General features: G+C 42.2%; 1 protein-coding gene across 1 annotated transcript; it reads right to left on the bottom strand.

The window, feature by feature from the left end:
- Nucleotides 1-396: 396 nt before the first annotated feature.
- LOC124264404 (pancreatic triacylglycerol lipase-like) lies at nucleotides 397-13,769 on the bottom strand. Its single transcript, XM_046699146.1, has 8 exons — nucleotides 13,319-13,769; nucleotides 12,011-12,239; nucleotides 11,201-11,320; nucleotides 10,072-10,197; nucleotides 8,869-9,105; nucleotides 4,784-4,898; nucleotides 3,921-4,103; nucleotides 397-563 (listed from the first exon to the last, which is right to left on the bottom strand). The coding sequence occupies exons 1-8, from the start codon at nucleotides 13,640-13,642 to the stop codon at nucleotides 488-490; spliced, it is 1,410 nt and encodes a 469-aa protein (XP_046555102.1). The 5' UTR covers nucleotides 13,643-13,769; the 3' UTR covers nucleotides 397-487.
- Nucleotides 13,770-18,890: the final 5,121 nt, after the last annotated feature.

Below are 18,890 nucleotides of genomic sequence, written 5' to 3'. Positions count from 1 at the left end.
GAACAAAATCAGATCTGGCGAGGACACTTGACATAAAAGTGAGTGAGTTTAGTTTAACGCCGCACTCAGCAATATTACAGCTATATGGCGGCGGTCTGTAAATAATTGAGTCTGGACCAGACAATCCAGTGATCAACAGTATAGCATCGATCTGCGCAATTGGGAACCGATGACATTTGTCAACCACGTCAGCGAGCCTGACCACCCGATCCCGTAACGACAAGCATTAGCTGCTGAAGACCAATTCTAGCCCGGATCTTTACGGGTAAAGAGGTTATTCTCTGGTGTAGATGATGTAAAGCGACCATCGGGTTTACAACTGAAATGTTACAAGGTGTAAACCAAAAACGTTTTTCAAATATCCGTCAGGGGTTGACTGCAACCAAGACACCTTTAAACCGTGTCTTGAGTCTATTTTATTGACCACCATATTAAACAGTACACAGGAGCCAGTACAACGTTACGTGTAAACACCCAATGTATGACGTCAACACCCACTGTGTGACGTCAGCGTTACGGATTTGTCGTCCGCTACATGTGCGTTATGGGCACAGAATTTCACCCTGGAAAATAAAAATTTGAATTAATCCATCATCAAACAAAAGAGTCTATACACTGTGTGAAGGTACCGGGCGTTGACCCGTGCTGGACAGATGAAATGAGGACTGACCTAGGGTGGCAACAACGACGTGCACATGGGTGTCCTCCCATAAAAACTACACGTGCGTATGTCTGGGGATGCGTGTGAGATTGTGCATATGTGTCTTTCTGCTTATAATAGTTCAGACTTCTGCTGGTGTTATAGTGCTAACCCGCAGAGATATTCAGCCTAGTTTTAAAAATACTCCACTCAAATATAGGATACTGACCCTAAGTTGAGCAGTGCGTTTGACATCCCCTGAGCAAAGCCCCAGCCTTTGTTTAGTTGTTGTTTAACGCCGCACTCAGCAATATTCCAGCTATATGGCGGCGGTCTGTAAATAATCAAGTCCGGACCAGACAATCCAGTGATCAACAGCATGAACATCGATCTACGCAATTGGGATACGATGACATATGTCTACCATGCCAGACCACCCGATCCCGTTAGTCGCCTCTTACGACAAGCATGGGTTGCTGAAGATCAATTCTAACCCGGATCTTCATGGGTCAGAGTGCAGGGCAGGGTAGCAAGTATTTTAACGTTTGGTATGACACCAGGTGATCTCTACGATCTCCGGACGGGTGCTCTATCCGCTAGACCATTGATCGAGAGAAAATCGAGGCTAGGGGATCGAGAGAATATCGAGGCTAGGGGATCGAGAGAATATCTCAGTAACTATGCTTATAACAGTGTTCAGGTGAGTGAGCATTAGCTAACCATTATCATTGCTTTATTATTGGTGAGCTATTTGAGGGGGAGGAAAGGGAGAGAGAGAGGAGAGAGAGACAGAGAGAGAGAGAGGGAGAGAGGGAGGGAGAGAGAGAGAGGGAGAGAGGGAGGGAGAGAGAGAGAGATGAGAGATCTATGTACCTTACTGTGCCAAAGATTCGGAACACCGAACACAGTAACACAGTTTGATCATTTAATCAGACAGATTCATTGATTAGAAGATTTTTCCTTTTCAGTCATCTATTTATACCGAAAGAAAGACCCAGGATCATTACTTCATTTTTAAGAAATCCGGGCTTGCCAAAGTAATGTAGACTGTTTCAGAGTTTTCGGATATTGTTCTTTCTTAGTCTGAACTTGAGTTGGAGGTTTTATCTCTTTCCGTTGTCTCAGATGGATCTGCAGTCGAGTTTGGATTTTACTACAGGGCACATGTTTGATTAATGGCGCCCGGTTACACCAGTCACGCCCAGGGGGATTATTCACAGAGTCTAATGATACTATTATACAATTGTAAGTGCGCCGTCGCTTTGATTGTCAGAACCGCCGAGCGCACTGTGACGAAGTGTTGCCCACGGTGAACGTTGTGTCCACGTATGGATAGCTGTCACGCCGGTAACGTTGTCGTTACGACACCTACTTCGTCACTGCCCGATTGACCTTGACATGTGCGTGAGCTACATCAATATACATTAGAATCTGTAATCTAGCATGTGTGAAACTCAAGATCTGAACATTTGATTAAAATCTGTTTATAACATTTTAGCATCCAACCACCAGCGTGCATGTGTATGTTTTCAAAAGTTTATGGTCAAATTAGACACACTGTTATTGAAACAAGATGTTGCGTTACTTTTGGGCCTCAGTCTATTTAGTCTGTGTCAGTATGAACCAAATAAATATACCAGAAATAAGTGCTGGATGAATTATTATTCCCCGTGTTTCGAGACTTTCATTAATTCTGTACGGGACATGGTTCAGTTCAACTGAATCCAATAGTGTGACATGCGAACCGTCCTAAATCACCTGAATGTATTATAGAGCCCCCAAATAATTTAAAGTATTTTTTGTTGCTATATATGGCGTTTGTAGAGATTCCAGAAAGGCATTTCCCATATGTCCTGGTTGTAGACTAGTAATGGACCCACTTGTCCAGTCAATACCATCCACGTAATCGGGATTCATCAACCAAGTCAACGAATCTCACCACCCGATCCCGTTAGTCGCAACAAATGTTGCTTAGGACCAATTCTAAGCCTTTTCCGTGTTTAAATCGCGTGGATTGTGCATTTTGACTTACTGGTGAGACGTATACGATGTTGCAGCTAACCACTGCATCTTGACTTACTTGTGAGACGCATACGATGTTGCAGCTATCCACAACATCTTGACTTACTTGTGAGACGTATACGATGTTGCAGCTGGCCACTGCATCTTGACTTACAGTGGAGACGTGTACGATGTTGTAGCTAGCCACTACATCTTGACTTACTTGTGAGACGCATACGATGTTGAAGCTAACCACGACATCTTGACTTACAGTGGAGACGTATACGATGTTGCAGCTAGCCACTACGTCTTGACCTACTGGTGAGACATATACGATGTTGCAGCTAGCCACTACATCTTGACTTACTGGTGAGACGTATACGATGTTGCAGCTAGCCACTACATCTTGACTTACTGGTGAGACGTATACGATGTTGCAGCTGGCCACTGCATCTTGACTTACTGGTGAGGCGTATACAATGCTGCACCTAGCCACTACATCTTGACTTACTTGTGAGACGTATACGATGTTGCAGCTAACCACTGCATCTTGACTTACTTGTGAGACGTATACGATGTTGCATCTAACCACTACATCTTGACTTACTGGTGAGACGTATACGATGCTGCACCTAGCCACTACACCTTGACTTACTGGTGAGACGTATACGATGTTGCAGCTGGCCACTGCATCTTGACTTACTGGTGAGGCGTATACAATGTTGCAGCTAGCCACTACATCTTGACTTACTTGTGAGACGTATACGATGTTGCAGATAGCCACTGCATCTTGACTTACAGTGGAGACGTATACGATGTTGCAGCTAGCCACTACATCTTGAATTACTTGTGAGACGTATACGATGTTGCAGCTAGCCACAACATCTTGACTTACAGTGGAGACGGATACGATGTTGCAACTAACCACTACATTTTGACTTACAGTGGAGACGTATACGATGTTGAAGCTAGCCACTACATCTTGAATTACTTGTGAGACGTATACGATGTTGCAGCTAACCACTACATTTTGACTTACAGTGGAGACGTATACGATGTTGCAGCTAACCACTGCATCTTGAATTACTTGTGAGACGTATACGATGTTGCAGCTAACCACTACATTTTGACTTACAGTGGAATCGTATACGATGTTGCAGCTTACCACTGCATCTTGACTTACTGGTGAGACGTATACGATGTTGCAGCTAGCCACTGCATCTTGACTTACCATACGGTGTGAAATGAAAGCGATTTTGCAGCTAACACTTTGACTTACTGGTGAGACGTGTTTGCGTCCCTGACAAAGACTCGGCTGACGATCACTTCGCTGTCGCTCCCTGAAGATGCAAGTCCTTTTCCTTTGTCAAATTTGACCTTGACCCCTGACACAGATCCTATGTCCTTGGCAATGGCGATCATATGTTTCTCGTGGTCAGATTTGTGGTAATGGCGGTTTTCCCTGAAACAAGATAACAGCATTTCAAACTGAAGGACATATGTGTTTATACTTCATTGAAGCACGCACTAAAGTTGAGATGAAGGATGAAGGATGAAGACAAAATCATGCGGACATGTATCGCCGTGAAATAACTGAAGTCTATAAAGCGGTGGTAAGACTAACTCTTGGCATCATGTATACAATGGGTGTGTCCTTGTATGAATAAGTGAAAATATGATAATAAGTTATGTCCTATGATTACGTCATCTGAAATGGGGTATTGTCTGCAAAAGCAAGCTCTTTCAGGGCTGGTCCATTGTATGAAACAGGCAGGAGATCTAGGAGATCTAGATTACTGTTATAAGCTGTAGGGGTTTCAATTCGTCAAAATGTACAATGCGTGAAGCCCATTTCTGACGTCATGATATTCCTTGAATATTGCTGAAAGTTGCTTAAAGCCATACTAATTCACCCTTGCCAAATTAAACGACTGCCTTCGACCAAGTGGCGTAAATTTATATCCATAAAATAAATAGCGTACATTACCATCTTAATTAATATCTTAAGGGGTTTGTGCTCCACGGACATTTAATGAAAAAAAGATATTTTCTTATCACGGATGTCAAAAACATTTCTCGTGTAGGTACCAAAATAGCATATTGTTAAAATGACAAAAATCTAACCTCCAGCAACAATCTTACCTCGTGAACTCTGCCTCTGCACTTGTGCCCTTTGACCCTGTTAGGGTGACGTATAGACGGCCGTAAGCGTCCTCGTCGACAGAGGCAAGGTCAATCTCGACGAAAAACTCATGCCCTGAGGGAAAATAATTTAAATATGCGTTACTATAGTTACGGCTGTATTATTAACAGATATCACCATATCATTATAATTGACACGTTTGACGAGGGTGTGGGTTCGAATCCCGGATGGGACTCAACCCAAAAAGTACTAGAATCTGTACTTTACTAAGAAAGTGTAATCCCAAATATAACATATGTAACATATGTTAAGTTTGACGATTTTAACAAGAAAATTGATTGCTACCGTCGTTTTCCATGAAATGACACAAATATCATTAGGGTTGACGTTTATGTATTTATATCGTGAATTAAGAAAAAAATCAGTCCTTGATCCATTGGGCATTTGTTTTAGTTTGGTTTCACTTATTTGTTTGTTTGTTTTACCCCGCACTCAACAATATTCCAGCTATATGGAGGCGGTTTGTAAATAATCGAGTCTGGACCAGACAATCCAGTGATCAACAGCACGAGCATCAATTTACGATACGGGACTGGGATACGATGGCATGTGTCAGCGAGCCTGACCACCTGATCCCGTGAGTAGCCTCTTTCGACAAGCATGGGTTACTGAAGATCCATTTTAACCCGAATCTTCACGGGTATTGGGCATTTGTAAATAAACGTGCCCGATTGGTTTCAGGTGAACAGTTGACGAGTCTTTGCATGCGTTTATGACAGGTGTCAGCGGTGGGACAGGATACCTTTTCGCGAACACCTGGTGTCATCACATTTGTATACTGATTCATAAACGCATGCTCTGTCATCGTATCGCATGGTGATAATCACTGCATTGTCTGGTCAAGACTCGATTGTTTACAGAGCGTGTCTTACAGAGCGTGTCTTACAGCTGTAACACTGCTGATTGTGACGTCAAACAAACACATACTCATCATATAGTGGTAATTGTACACATCACAAAATAGACTGGTTTGAGTGAGTGAGTAGTTTTACGCCGCTTTTAGCAATATTCCAGCAATATCACAGCGGGGGACACCAGAAATAGGCTTCACACATTGTACCCATGTGGGGAAAGGAACCCGGGTCTTCGGCGTGACGAGCGAACGCGTTAACAACTAGACTACCCAACCGCCCTACCGGTTTGAACAACATGCACCACAGACAGGAGTATACAAATAAAACAGAATCGACTGGTCAACACATTCCTCGTGGTTTGAACAACACGCACCATAGAATACAATGTTCTAAGCTGTACATACCACAGAATAGACTGGTTTGAACAACACGTAGCATAAAATACAATGTTCTAAGCTTTACATACCTCAGAATAGACTGGTTTGAACAACACATACAATAGAATACAATGTTCTAAGCTGTACCTACTACAGAATAGATTGGTTTGAACAACACATACAATAGAATACAATGTTCTAAGCTGTACATACCACAGAATGGACTGGTTTGAACAACACGTACCATAGAATGCAATGTTCTAAGCTGTACATACCACAGAGAGGACTGGTTTGAACAACACGTACCATAGAATACAATGTTCTAAGCTGTACATACCACAGAGAGGACTGGTTTGAACAACACGTACCATAGAATACAATGTTCTAAGCTGTACATACCACAGAATAGACTGGTTTGAACAACACATACCATAGAATACAATGCTCTAAGCTGTACATACCTCAGAATAGACTGGTTTGAACAACACGCACCATAGAATACAATGCTCTAAGCTGTACATACCACAGAATAGACTGGTTTGAACAACACTACCATAGAATACAATGTTCTAAGCTGTACATACCACAGAATAGACTGGTTTGAACAACACTACCATAGAATACAATGTTATCAGCTGTACATACCACAGTATAGACTGGTTTGAACAACACTACCATAGAATACAATGTTCTAAGCTGTACATACCACAGAATAGACTGGTTTGAACAACACTACCATAGAATACAATGTTCTAAGCTGTACATTCCTCAGAATAGACTGGTTTGAACAACACCTACCATAGAATACAATGTTCTAAGCTGTACATACCTCAGAATAGATTGGTTTGAACAACACGTACCATAGAATACAATGTTCTAAGATGTACATACCTCAGAATAGACTGGTTTGAACAACACATACCATAGAATACAATGTTCTAAGCTGTACATACCACAGAATAGACTGGTTTGAACAACACGTACCATAGAATACAATGTTCTAAGCTGTACATACCACAGAATAGACTGGTTTGAACAACACGTACCATAGAATACAATGTTCTAAGCTGTACATACCACAGAATAGACTGGTTTGAACAACACTACCATAGACCATAGAATACAATGTTCTGAACAGCTGTACATGTTCCTCAGAATAGACTGGTTTGAACAACACTACCATAGAATACAATGTTCTAAGCTGTACATACCACAGAATAGACTGGTTTGAACAACACTACCATAGAATACAATGTTCTAAGCTGTACATACCACAGAATAGACTGGTTTGAACAACACGTACCATAGAATACAATGTTCTAAGCTGTACATACCTCAGAATAGACTGGTTTGAACAACACGTACCATAGAATACAATGTTCTAAGCTGTACATACCTCAGAATAGACTGGTTTGAACAACACATACCATAGAATACAATGTTCTAAGCTGTACATACCACAGAATAGAATAGACTGGTTTGAACAACACACCATAGAATACAATGTTCATACCAATACAATGGTTCTAATGCAATGTTCTGCTGTACATACCACAGAGAGGACTGGTTTGAACAACACGTACCATAGAATACAATGTTCTAAGCTGTACATACCACAGAATAGACTGGTTTGAACTGAATACAATGTTCTGAACATACCACAGAATAGACTGGTTTGAATACCATAGAATACAATGTTCTAAGCTGTACATACCACAGAATAGACTGGTTTGAACAACACGTACCATAGAATACAATGTTCTAAGCTGTACATACCACAGAATAGACTGGTTTGAACAACACGCACCATAGAATACAATGCTCTAAGCTGAATACATACAACACAGAATAGACTGGTTACATACCACAGAATAACAACACGCACCATAGAATACAATGTTCTAAGCTGTACATACCACAGAATAGACTGGTTTGAACAACACTACCATAGAATACAATGTTCTAAGCTGTACATACCACAGAATAGACTGGTTTGAACAACACTACCATAGAATACAATGTTCTAAGCTGTACATTCCTCAGAATAGATTGGTTTGAACAACACGTACCATAGAATACAATGTTCTAAGCTGTACATACTACAGAATAGACTGGTTTGAACAACACTACCATAGAATACAATGTTCTAAGCTGTACATTCCTCAGAATAAACTGGTTTGAACAACACGTACCACAGAATGCAATGTTCTAAGCTGTACCTACTACAGAATAGATTGGTTTGAACAACACATACAATAGAATACAATGTTCTAAGCTGTACATACCACAGAATGGACTGGTTTGAACAACACGTACCATAGAATGCAATGTTCTAAGCTGTACATACCACAGAGAGGACTGGTTTGAACAACACGTACCATAGAATACAATGTTCTAAGCTGTACATACCACAGAGAGGACTGGTTTGAACAACACGTACCATAGAATACAATGTTCTAAGCTGTACATACCACAGAATAGACTGGTTTGAACAACACTACCATAGAATACAATGTTCTAAACTGTACATACCACAGAATAGACTGGTTTGAACAACACGTACCATAGAGTACAATGTTCTAAGCTGTACCTACTACAGAATAGATTGGTTTGAACAACACGTACCATAGAATACAATGTTCTAAGCTGTACATACCTCAGAATAGACTGGTTTGAACAACACGTGCCATAGAAAGGACTGGTTTGAACAACAAAAACATTTAAAAAGTACCACAGAAAGGACTGGTTTGAACAACACGTACCATAGAATAAAATGTTCTAAGATGTACATACCACAGAAAGGACTAGTTTGTCCTGTGCTCAGGTAGAATGATCCCCTGGCCGAGGTTTGATCAGCGTTGTATCCCATCACTGGACATCCACCAGAAGGGCAGCCATGACAGTTTCCCGTCTCGTATGTAGCCCAGTCCTTGCACGTGTGTCCTGTGAACTTGCACGAGCTGGACTTCATGCTCTCTATGAAGTATCTATGAGATCGCCCGTGACTGCATGACACCGTGTCGGTAGCCTCTGTGAGGGTAAACCACGATAAATGAGGAATATAGTTCATGAAAAGATGCCAAATTATGTCTTCACAATTTTCGGCTACTACGTGTGTGGGTGAGTATGGTTTTACGCCTTTTAACAAGTAACATTCCAGCAATATCACGGCGGGGTACAAGAGAAGTGGTCTTTACACTTTGAACCCATGTGGGCAATCGAACCCGGATCTTCGGCGTACGAGCGGACGCTTTAACCATTTGGCTACCCAACCGCCCCTTCTACTAAAGACTGAATGTTATGGTGGAATAGGCTGGTGTGTTAGTGCCAGGCGCGTAGCAAGCCATCTTTTTCATGTAAGCCCGATAGGTTACAACGCTTCACATTTAGATAGTATTGAGGGTTTGCTCAGCCTTTTTAACAACGATCATGTGTGAGTGAGTGAGTAAGGTTTTACGCCGCTTTTAGCAATATTCCAGCAATATCGCGGCGGGGGACACCAGAAATGGGTTTCCACATTCTACTCATGTGGGGATTTGAACTCGGATCTTCGGCGTGACGAGCCAACGCTTTAACCACTAGGCTACCCCACCGCCCCAACAACAATCATTTATAAGCCCGGGATTTGTTTTCATTAAATGCAATACGTCGTCATATGTATTAAATTGAAAAAGCAATAAACGTTCCTCAGTAGATATTAAAAGTATAAATGACACAAAGTATATTCTAGTTTGTGTACTCGTATCTCAGTCTCAATGGGTCGTTCTTGACAATATCAATCACTGGTTTGTCTATAGTTTCGAGGTGGCCGTCTGAGTGCGGCGTTAAACAACAACAGAAACATTTTTAAAGTAGCTTGCCTTCGTCAGAGAGGTAATCGGATGCTTTGTGTTGAATACATGTTTGGGACATTCTCCCGGAAAAAGACGGAAAGTGACGTGCCGAACCGAGCAGTATTTTTTTTTCTCAATTACAAACAATCAGCGCTCAACTTACGATGAATATGTCCTCCGAGAAGGCCACCGAGAAGGCTGCCGAGTGGGTTGTCGGAACATCCGGGCTGATCCTCACCCCCGTTGGGGTAGAAGTCGATGTCCCCACATGTTTTCTTCATACCAAACCCTGGCGAGCAATAAACATTAACCATGATTAACTAGGGTTACATTCCTCCAGTAGACATGAATGAGTGATTATGGTTTACGCCGCGTTTGGCAATATTCCAGCAAACGGCGGGGAACACCAGAAATGGGCTTCACACATTGTACCCATGCGGGGAATCGAACCCGGGTTTTCGACGTGACAAGCCAACGCTTTATCTGCTAGGCTACCCCACCGCCCCCAACACATAGGTATAGCTAAAGGTATAGCTAAAGACAGGGGATACCTTCAAACCGTTGTGTCGACTTTAAAGTGACCTGTGTAAATACTTTGAGTTATCGGAAGTTCGACACAAACGCAAAATATGACTGAAGAAGGAATACACAAGGACCAAGTTCGACACAACAGTGTTTAAGTGTATGATAATATTGGACTTTTGCGGAATATTTTTGTGGAATATATACAAAACTAACATATCAGGACTATTTAACTTTAAGATTTTACCATGCGATAAACACAGAGATAACCAGTTGTACTTTTAACACATATATTGAAAACATGTTTTTATTTCATTCAGAGTGTTGTTTCACATTAGACAAATGAAACGTGTGTAATAGGCAACACGTGAGAGACAATGATATTATATCATTGTTATTTAAAAAAAATGCTAAATGGAGATCTTCCTGGCCCGCCATGCAGTATATAATCTGGCTTTGACTATTTTAGCGTAAGTATATAGTTACGAATAAAATATATGTGCACGTTCCCACAGTATTGGTTTCTCAAAGTTCCATATTTTTCTTAACCATATAACAATATGGGCTGAACAAGGTGGTCGAATAGGTTAAACCGACAATCGACTGGTATTTCTGATAGTCTGTTATTCCAAATACTTAGTGAACCATCGAACCCGTGTCTTCGGCTATCCCAGTCACTCCTTAACACCAAGGAACTTCGTTAAATAAAGTCTTGCATGTTAGCATGGTATTTTTACAGCATAACAGACCACCTCAAATTCATTCTATACCTGCGACGCCGCTAAACTTCTCCGCATCGGTATGGATGACGTCGACGAAGCCGGCATCACTCTTGTCAAGGCGGTTAGAGTCTGTGAAGTCGATGAAGTAGGGTTCGGCTGGATCCAAACCTGAAAATAATTACACGATTCTTTGTGACAAGACCTGACCGAAACCAATGTAAACATCTCATTTCTTTGTATGGCAGGTATCAGTGGCCAATCTGTGTAGAATTGTTCCCCTTAGCCTTTGACAGGATCCGCTATGTCAGCATATGAGTGGAACCTTGAATGCTTTGAAAAATATAGTTGGATCAGTGTTTAAACAATTATATCCCTTTCTGAATATTAGAAATCCGTCCATCCCACCACATGCACCCAAGAACCACCCCAATACACTCACTCACACAGACACACGCACGCGCGCACCTTGGATATTTAAATCCAGACATCCAGGAAAGAAAGGGCGGATGTGAGAAACTGGCTTTGATGCCTGCCTGTTCCCCGAGAAGTCGGAATCAAGTAGCACAATTGCGAGTGGTTCTAAGACACATATCGCGATCATCTGTGTTATTAAAACTTCAGGAAAAGGTCACAGTACCTGAGTGTGTTGGTTTGTTGTTTAACGCCTTACCCAGCTATATTCCATCTATATGCCGGCGGTTTTAAATAATTGAGTCTGGACCAGACGATTCAGACATGGGATTCGATAACATGTGTCAACCAAATCAGCGAGCATAACCACCCCATCCTGTTTGTTGCCTTTTACGACAAACATGGGTTTTTGAAGACCATGGGTTTTTTTCACGGGTCTCACCGTACCTGAGATTCTCCTGATGCCCCTGACGGCGGCGCCTACATTCCCGCTGATCTGAGCCCCGAGACTGTGACCAATTAGATGGACCTTGTTCAGGTCCACGTGGAGCGACGAACGCAAGTACTTGATGAACCTGCCCACCTCTGCTGCTACCAGGAACGTGTTCGCTGTCGCCTGGGTGAAGGGGAACGCGGACCCGTTGCCCCAGTCGACCACGATCACGTTGAAGTCACCCTGGAAACAAGTGGAGGGTTGAGTGATGGGATTTAGATGCGGATTGTTTGTTCGTTAAAGCCTCATATTGCTGGATTGTGCTAAAGGCGCACGCTGCTGGATTGTGCTAAAGGCATACACTGCTGGGTTGTGCTAAAGGCATACACTGTTGGATAGTGCTAAAGGCGCACACTGCTGGGTTGTGCTAAAGGCATACACTGTTGGATTGTGCTAAAGGCATACACTGTTGCATTGTGCTAAAGGCATACACTGTTGGATTGTGCTAAAGGCATACACTGCTAGATAGTGCTAAGGCATACACTGTTGGAATGTGCTAAAGGCGCACACTGCTGGATAGTGCTAAAGGCGCACACTGCTGGATTGTGCTAAAGGCGCACACTGCTGGGATGTGCTAAAGGCATACACTGTTGGATTGTGCTAAAGGGATACACTGCTTGATAGTGCTAAAGGCATACACTGTTGGATAGTGCTAAAGGCGCACACTGCTGGATTGTGCTAAAGGCGCACACTGCTGGGCTGTGCTAAAGGCATACACTGCTGGATTGTGCTAAAGGCACACACTGTTGGATTGTGCTTAAGGCATACACTACTGGATTGTGCTGAAGGGGCACACTGCTGGATTGTGCTAAAGGCGCACACTGCTGGATTGTGCTAAATGCATACACTGCTTGATAGTGCTAAAGGCATACACTGTTGGATTGTGCTAAAGGCATACACTGTTGGATTGTGCTGAAGGGGCACACTGCTGGATTGTGCTAAAGGCGCACACTGCTGGATTGTGCTAAAGGCATACACTGTTCGACTGTGCTAAGGGCATACACTGTTGGATTGTGCTAAAGGCATACACTGTTCGACTGTGCTAAAGGCACACACTGCTGGATTGTGCTAAAGGCGCACACTGCTGGGTTGTGCTAAAGGCATACACCGTTCGACTGTGCTAAAGGCATACACTGTTGGATTGTGCTAAAGGCATACACTGTTCGACTGTGCTAAAGGCACACACTGCTGGATTGTGCTAAACCCATACACTGCTGGTTTGTGCTGAAGGCGCACACTGTTGGATTGTGCTAAAGTCTCACCTTCTGCAAGAGAGTATCCTTCATCTCTGTCACCCATGAAGTATGACCACTGTTTGAGAAGCCATGGATGATGAACTTCGTCTCCTTACTGGCGCTGAAATGTCCAGAGCTCAACAAATTCTTCCAGTGTGAACTGTCCGTTGCAAGCATGACAGACTTACCATGCCGGTTGTACAATTCAAAGGCTGTCTTAATCACATCGGGAGCCTGGGGCAATGCCGTGAAAGACCCGAAGGTTTTGAAACAACCAAATCCGCTGTAACACTTATCAGATGCAACCAAAACAGCCACAGCACAAAGGCACAACAGTGTGGCCAGATTCATGGTCAGGATTCGAACACGGACCTAAGATGTAACAACTATTTTTACAACAGAGACTAGCCTCTGAATTAGCCACGAAGACCCAACCTGTCTTAAACACCGACAGCTTGGACAGTCCTGTCCGTTATCAAGGCATTGACAGAAAGATAAGCCGTCTTTGTGGGGCGATACACCTCCACGAAAAGAATGATTGGAATGATCTCACCTGATCACGAGTGAGTGATTGTATCCAAATGAACCCTCATAGTTTTAATCTCTGATTTGTCTGATTCCTTGAATTCGTCCCAAACAGCTGTGTTTCAGCTGGAATATTGCTTATATAATTTAGTTCACTCGAAGTCTCAAACAAGCTTTCATAAAGTTTAAAAAGCCGACGATATTCCTAGGCTATCAAAGCAACCCATATTCATAATAATAATGATAATAATAATAATAATAATAATAATGGACATTTGTTATGCGCTATAATCCACACACTAGTGCATGCAGGGGGAAGAGGGAGAGAGTCAGTTATATACAGAGGAGAAAAGGTAAGTCTTAAGTCGTGATTTGAAATCTGTCAGAGAATCAGAGTCTTTGATGTGGACTGGCAATATTCATTAAGAGTGAAAGAATGATAGTTAAATACGCCCACGAGTGTAATCAATCTCGGTTATCTCAGAAATTCCACCGGGCGTAAAAGGCTGAAAAATTCAGAAAGATATCAAAATATAATCCCTGAAATTACACGTAGTGATGACATCAGCTGTTCTCGAAAGGTTTAGTATTGACACCAAGTGTCCTCGGGAACTTTTAGTGGTGACACCAAGTGTTTTCAGGCGGTTTAGTGGTGACACCAGGTGTTCTCGGGGAGGGTTTAGTGGGGACACCAAGTGTTTTCGGGCAGGTTGTGTGGCGACACCAAGTGTTCTCGGGAAGGGTTTAATGGTGACACAAAGTGTTTTCGGAGGGGGGTAAACATGACACCAGGTGTTTTCGGGAGGTTTAATGGTCACACCAGGTGTTCTAGGGAGGTTTTAGTGGTGACACCAAGTGTGTTCTGGAGTGTTTAATGGTGATACCAAGTGTTCTCGGGATGGTTTAGTGGTAACACCAGTTGTTCTCACATCTTCCAGCATGATGCCCACACCACCAGAGCAACATTGGACTTCCTTAGCCATCATGGCATCCAAACCCTACAATGACCTGCACTCAATCCGGATTTAGGTCCAATAGACCACCTTTGGGACGAGATTCAAAGAAGACTGAATGACCTCCAACCAAGGCCGACAACTGCGACTCCATCAGGCATTTTGCAGAGTGTGAACCCAAGTGCCCATGGCCTTCATCAAAAGGCTAATTCATTCCATGTACAGACAATGCAAAGCCGCCATTGATTATGAGAAAATAAATGATATCTTTTTATTATACGTGTAATGTAAAACTGAACCATACCTTTTATTATTATGATAATTATTTTATGTTTAAGGAATGACATGTGACATCCCTGAATAGAGCAGTGCAGTGCAGTTGCTTTATTTTGCGTTATACTTCGTTTGCCCTCGATAACGATTGTAGACAAATACACTTACAAAGTACTTACAAAGTACACTGTAAGTACTCTGTTTATCGGAATACCTCGAGGATAGAAAAAGTTAACTGAATGACCGCGTTGTATGTGTTATCGGGGTCACTTGTGTAAGTAGGTAAGTCAGGGTGTGTCGCGGTGGGAGTATTGTCGTGTCACCAGTTTGTCTCAGAGATAGTGCCAGCACTCCTTCCTGGGTCATGGCACAGACAAACCTAGCCGCGAGATCATTGGTGCCTCGTTCACCGCATTTACCGCCTGAAATAAAGGACAGATAGATTCATCCCTGAATTTTATAAGTTCAATTAGAGGCGGTGGGGTAGCCTTGTGGGTAAAGGGTTCGCTTGTCACGCCGAAGATCCTGGTTCGATTCCCCACATGGACATATTGTGTGAAGCCAATTTCTGGTGTCCCCGTGGTGGTACTGCGGGAATATTGCTAAAAACGACGTAAAGCTCAACTCACACAAAATGCAAATTAATACAGTATTTTGGAATTTGGGTAGTATATCCTTTTTCTTGGCCAGTACTTTATTTGGAATAGAACCAAACATCTTTGAAAATGTAAATTGATAAGATTTTAGTGTATAAAATCGCTATAAGCTGTGAGCACACACTGAAATTTGGAGAAATTGGTTGAATGTAATATGTTATATCTGGAATAAACCCCGGTGGCTGAGTGGATTAGATAACTGGATTTGCGTGTTGGCTTGTACGTGCCAGCCTGAGAGTGTTTGTGCGAGGCCCAGGTGGAACACAACCGAAAAAATGTATTTTGTACTTTAGTTTAGTAAGCTAGTGTTTTTCAAAATATACCATTTCCGCCTTATGCGTGATTCAGACATCATGAGTGACAATGTCAACTTTGTCGTTTCAAAAGATTATTATTTACAGTCGGTAAGGTAGACTTGAGAATGTTCCTGCAAAAAAGATAGATGTATAGATTTGCGGATATTTTTAGTTAACAAAATCTGAAGCCCAGATGTGACTCGTCAGTCTAAGGTTTTGCAGAGTTGCATCCCTTTTTCATGTCATAATCCGCTGATCTCGGGTTCGAGTTCCAGACTATGATAATGGTCATTGGTTTGTTGCCACCAAATCCGTACTCATGGGTTTGCCTGCTGTGTGCGTCTACAACGTGCAAAACTTTCTCTAACGATAAATGGATAGGAAAATGTTTCAAAACAGCATCAGTTCCCTCACTTTGGAACGAAGCATGATCTTTTCATAATGTACAAACATGTGTTTTCACGGAACATTTGGCAGAAACACTTCCTCAAAATGGTTTGCATGTACCTTCCTTGCATACATCTGAAAGTAGCACAGAGACTAAAACACGTACCTACCCATTCGTTACAGATATTGCCGATGTGACGTTAAATATTAACTCACTCACTCACTCATTACAGGAATTGTAGATTAGCCATCGAAAATGACGTTACGTTTTTATTCATATAATTCGATTATCGACTTCAGGGATTGAATTAATATCATGTGTTATATCCTAGTTACAAATGGTCTTCAGTAGCGGTTGGGTAGCCTAATGGTTAAAGCGTTCGCTCGTCACGCCGAAGACCCGGGTTCGATTCCCCACATGGGTACATTGTGTGAAGCCCATTTCTGGTGTTCCCCGCTGTGATAATTGCTGGAATATTGCTAAAAGCGGCGTTAAGCCATACCCACTCACTCACTCACTCTTCAGTCGCCCATGCTCGCTGACTTGTCACCGTATCCCGACAGTGTTGATCGATGCTCATGGTGTACATTACTGGATTCTTCATCTCAAAGGGTACTTGAGGGTGCGTGCGAACCCGTGACCTTCCGCTCTCCTGGCGGGTGCTCTTACCACCACACCAAGGAGACTGTCTGGCCTCTTACGAAAAGCATTGGTTGCCTACGACCAGGGCCCCGTTCCTCAAAGCGATCGTAGCGCTACGATTGTGTTAACTCCCATACTTTAACATTTACTTACGACTGTCGTAGCGCTACGATTGCTTTGAGTAACGGGGCCCAGTTCTACCCTGGATCTTCACGCGTAAGCGAGTACTGCAGAGGATGGACGATAAACACTGAATCAATACGAGTCACTAACATTTTAGAACTCCGGTGGTTGCTTTCACAATATCTTAGAGGGAGCATGGGAATTTGGTTCCTTTTCCTATAAAATCTCCATGGTCTGTTTTGATGGAGCGCGGACACCCACGAGTGTTCGGCGACGTTTTTAATTTGTGCAGCGTCTGCAAAAAATACCTGGTAAACTGCATTCCTGTCCATGATAGTAAAAAACTGCTGAATCGTAAAAAATAATATGTATGTATATTAGTTTCATTTTATAATCTACTTAGCCACATGAAGCCAGTAGAAGGCGAAAATATTAATCGTTTGAATTTAAATTAACGTAACGCTATAACATGCGCCGCGTAGGCGGTATTTATAAACAGGCAACGGAAACTCTAAAGACCGCTTGGCTTATTCAGACACTCCCTTTTAGAGATAATAGATCACTGAGAGGAGCTTTAATATGCTCATTCAACCCTGTTGCTTTGATGACGTCACACGACATTGTTATTAAATGTGGGTCTTGCAACAAAACACGTCACAGGGTATTGTGACGTGTTTGTAAACTTTGTCGTCCGTCTGGGCCTAGTCTCTTTTTATTTAAGACGCACGGTTCGTTCTACCCTCATAAGTACAGTTTAGACTTGAACTATTATAACGTTAAAACACTCCGACGCAAGCGTTCTCGTGGCGTATAAGTGCTGCAACGTTACAACAGTGCACAGCCAAACTGTACTTTATTGCACTATATATGGGGTAGAGTGAACTGTATGTCTTTTCTAATATGCCTTCTGATTTAACACTTACTGACGATTAATCTAAGGCATGTTGTCGGTGAACTAATTTAACAATCCTCGTTCAAGACTAACTGACATAGGACAAGAATGCGTTTGATATTAGCCAATCAAGACGAAAACTACAGTAAATTTATAAAATCAGATGAATGCGACAATCCCAGGAATCGTTGGCATGTTAGATAGGTCCTTCCTAATCGGTATTTTACCGGTATTTATGTAGTAAAGTGCCCCCGTTATTATAGGTACAAGTATGCGGTTTTAAAGACCCAGTTCGTGTTTGAAGGGTCTGGATTATCGAGAACTTGAAAATATATTTTTCTGAACAAATCAGAAGTGCTTCAGAATCCGCTACATGTATTTTGTTCTTAAACTTTAAACCTGTCCAACTTTTATGTGAGGGATAGATGTTTTTAACTTATATTCGACATCTGAATATATATCAGGAAATATAATAATTAATTATTAGAAATATATATAGAAATATTGATGTCTATTTCTCCTTATTGTCGGGGGTGAGGTTAACTCGTGCTGGCGATCAAATTCATTCTCACCAAGATACCTGGGTATCCGTTTCTAATCTCAACGGAGTTATGCCCCCTTTCTGCCTCTGTCATAGAGACAACCCAGTTTTCGATATTTGTTGCAACAAATTTTCGTATCGAGAATTGAACGTAATACATAAGCACAAAACTATATTTGATATATCATTATGTCGTTCAGATAAAAGGCAGCATTCCTTTCGCTTACAGTTTGTGCAAATCTCAAATGTTCTCAGCACAGGAGGACATTTGTCGGAAAATGACAAACTGTGACGATATTTGCTGTGTTTG

The sequence above is a fragment of the Haliotis rubra genome, unplaced genomic scaffold, assembly GCF_003918875.1.
Source record: "Haliotis rubra isolate DU_JTF1 unplaced genomic scaffold, ASM391887v1 Scf922, whole genome shotgun sequence".
Taxonomy (NCBI): Eukaryota; Metazoa; Mollusca; class Gastropoda; order Lepetellida; family Haliotidae; genus Haliotis; species Haliotis rubra.
The sequence above is the reverse complement of the archived record's forward strand: the minus strand, read 5'-3'. Positions and strand labels throughout refer to the sequence as shown.

What these genes read in the sequence shown, in the direction of transcription:
- LOC124264404 (XM_046699146.1), bottom strand. Translation starts at nt 13,642, where the DNA reads ATGAATCTGGCCACACTGTTGTGCCTTTGTGCTGTGGCTGTTTTGGTT. An exon ending in GAAGTTTAGCGGCGTCGCAG is followed by an intron (nt 10,198 to 11,200) that starts GTATAGAATGAA and finishes ATTGCTCGCCAG; the next exon opens with GGTTTGGTATGAAGAAAACA. An exon ending in ACAAACTAGTCCTTTCTGTG is followed by an intron (nt 4,899 to 8,868) that starts GTATGTACATCT and finishes ATTTTCCCTCAG; the next exon opens with GGCATGAGTTTTTCGTCGAG.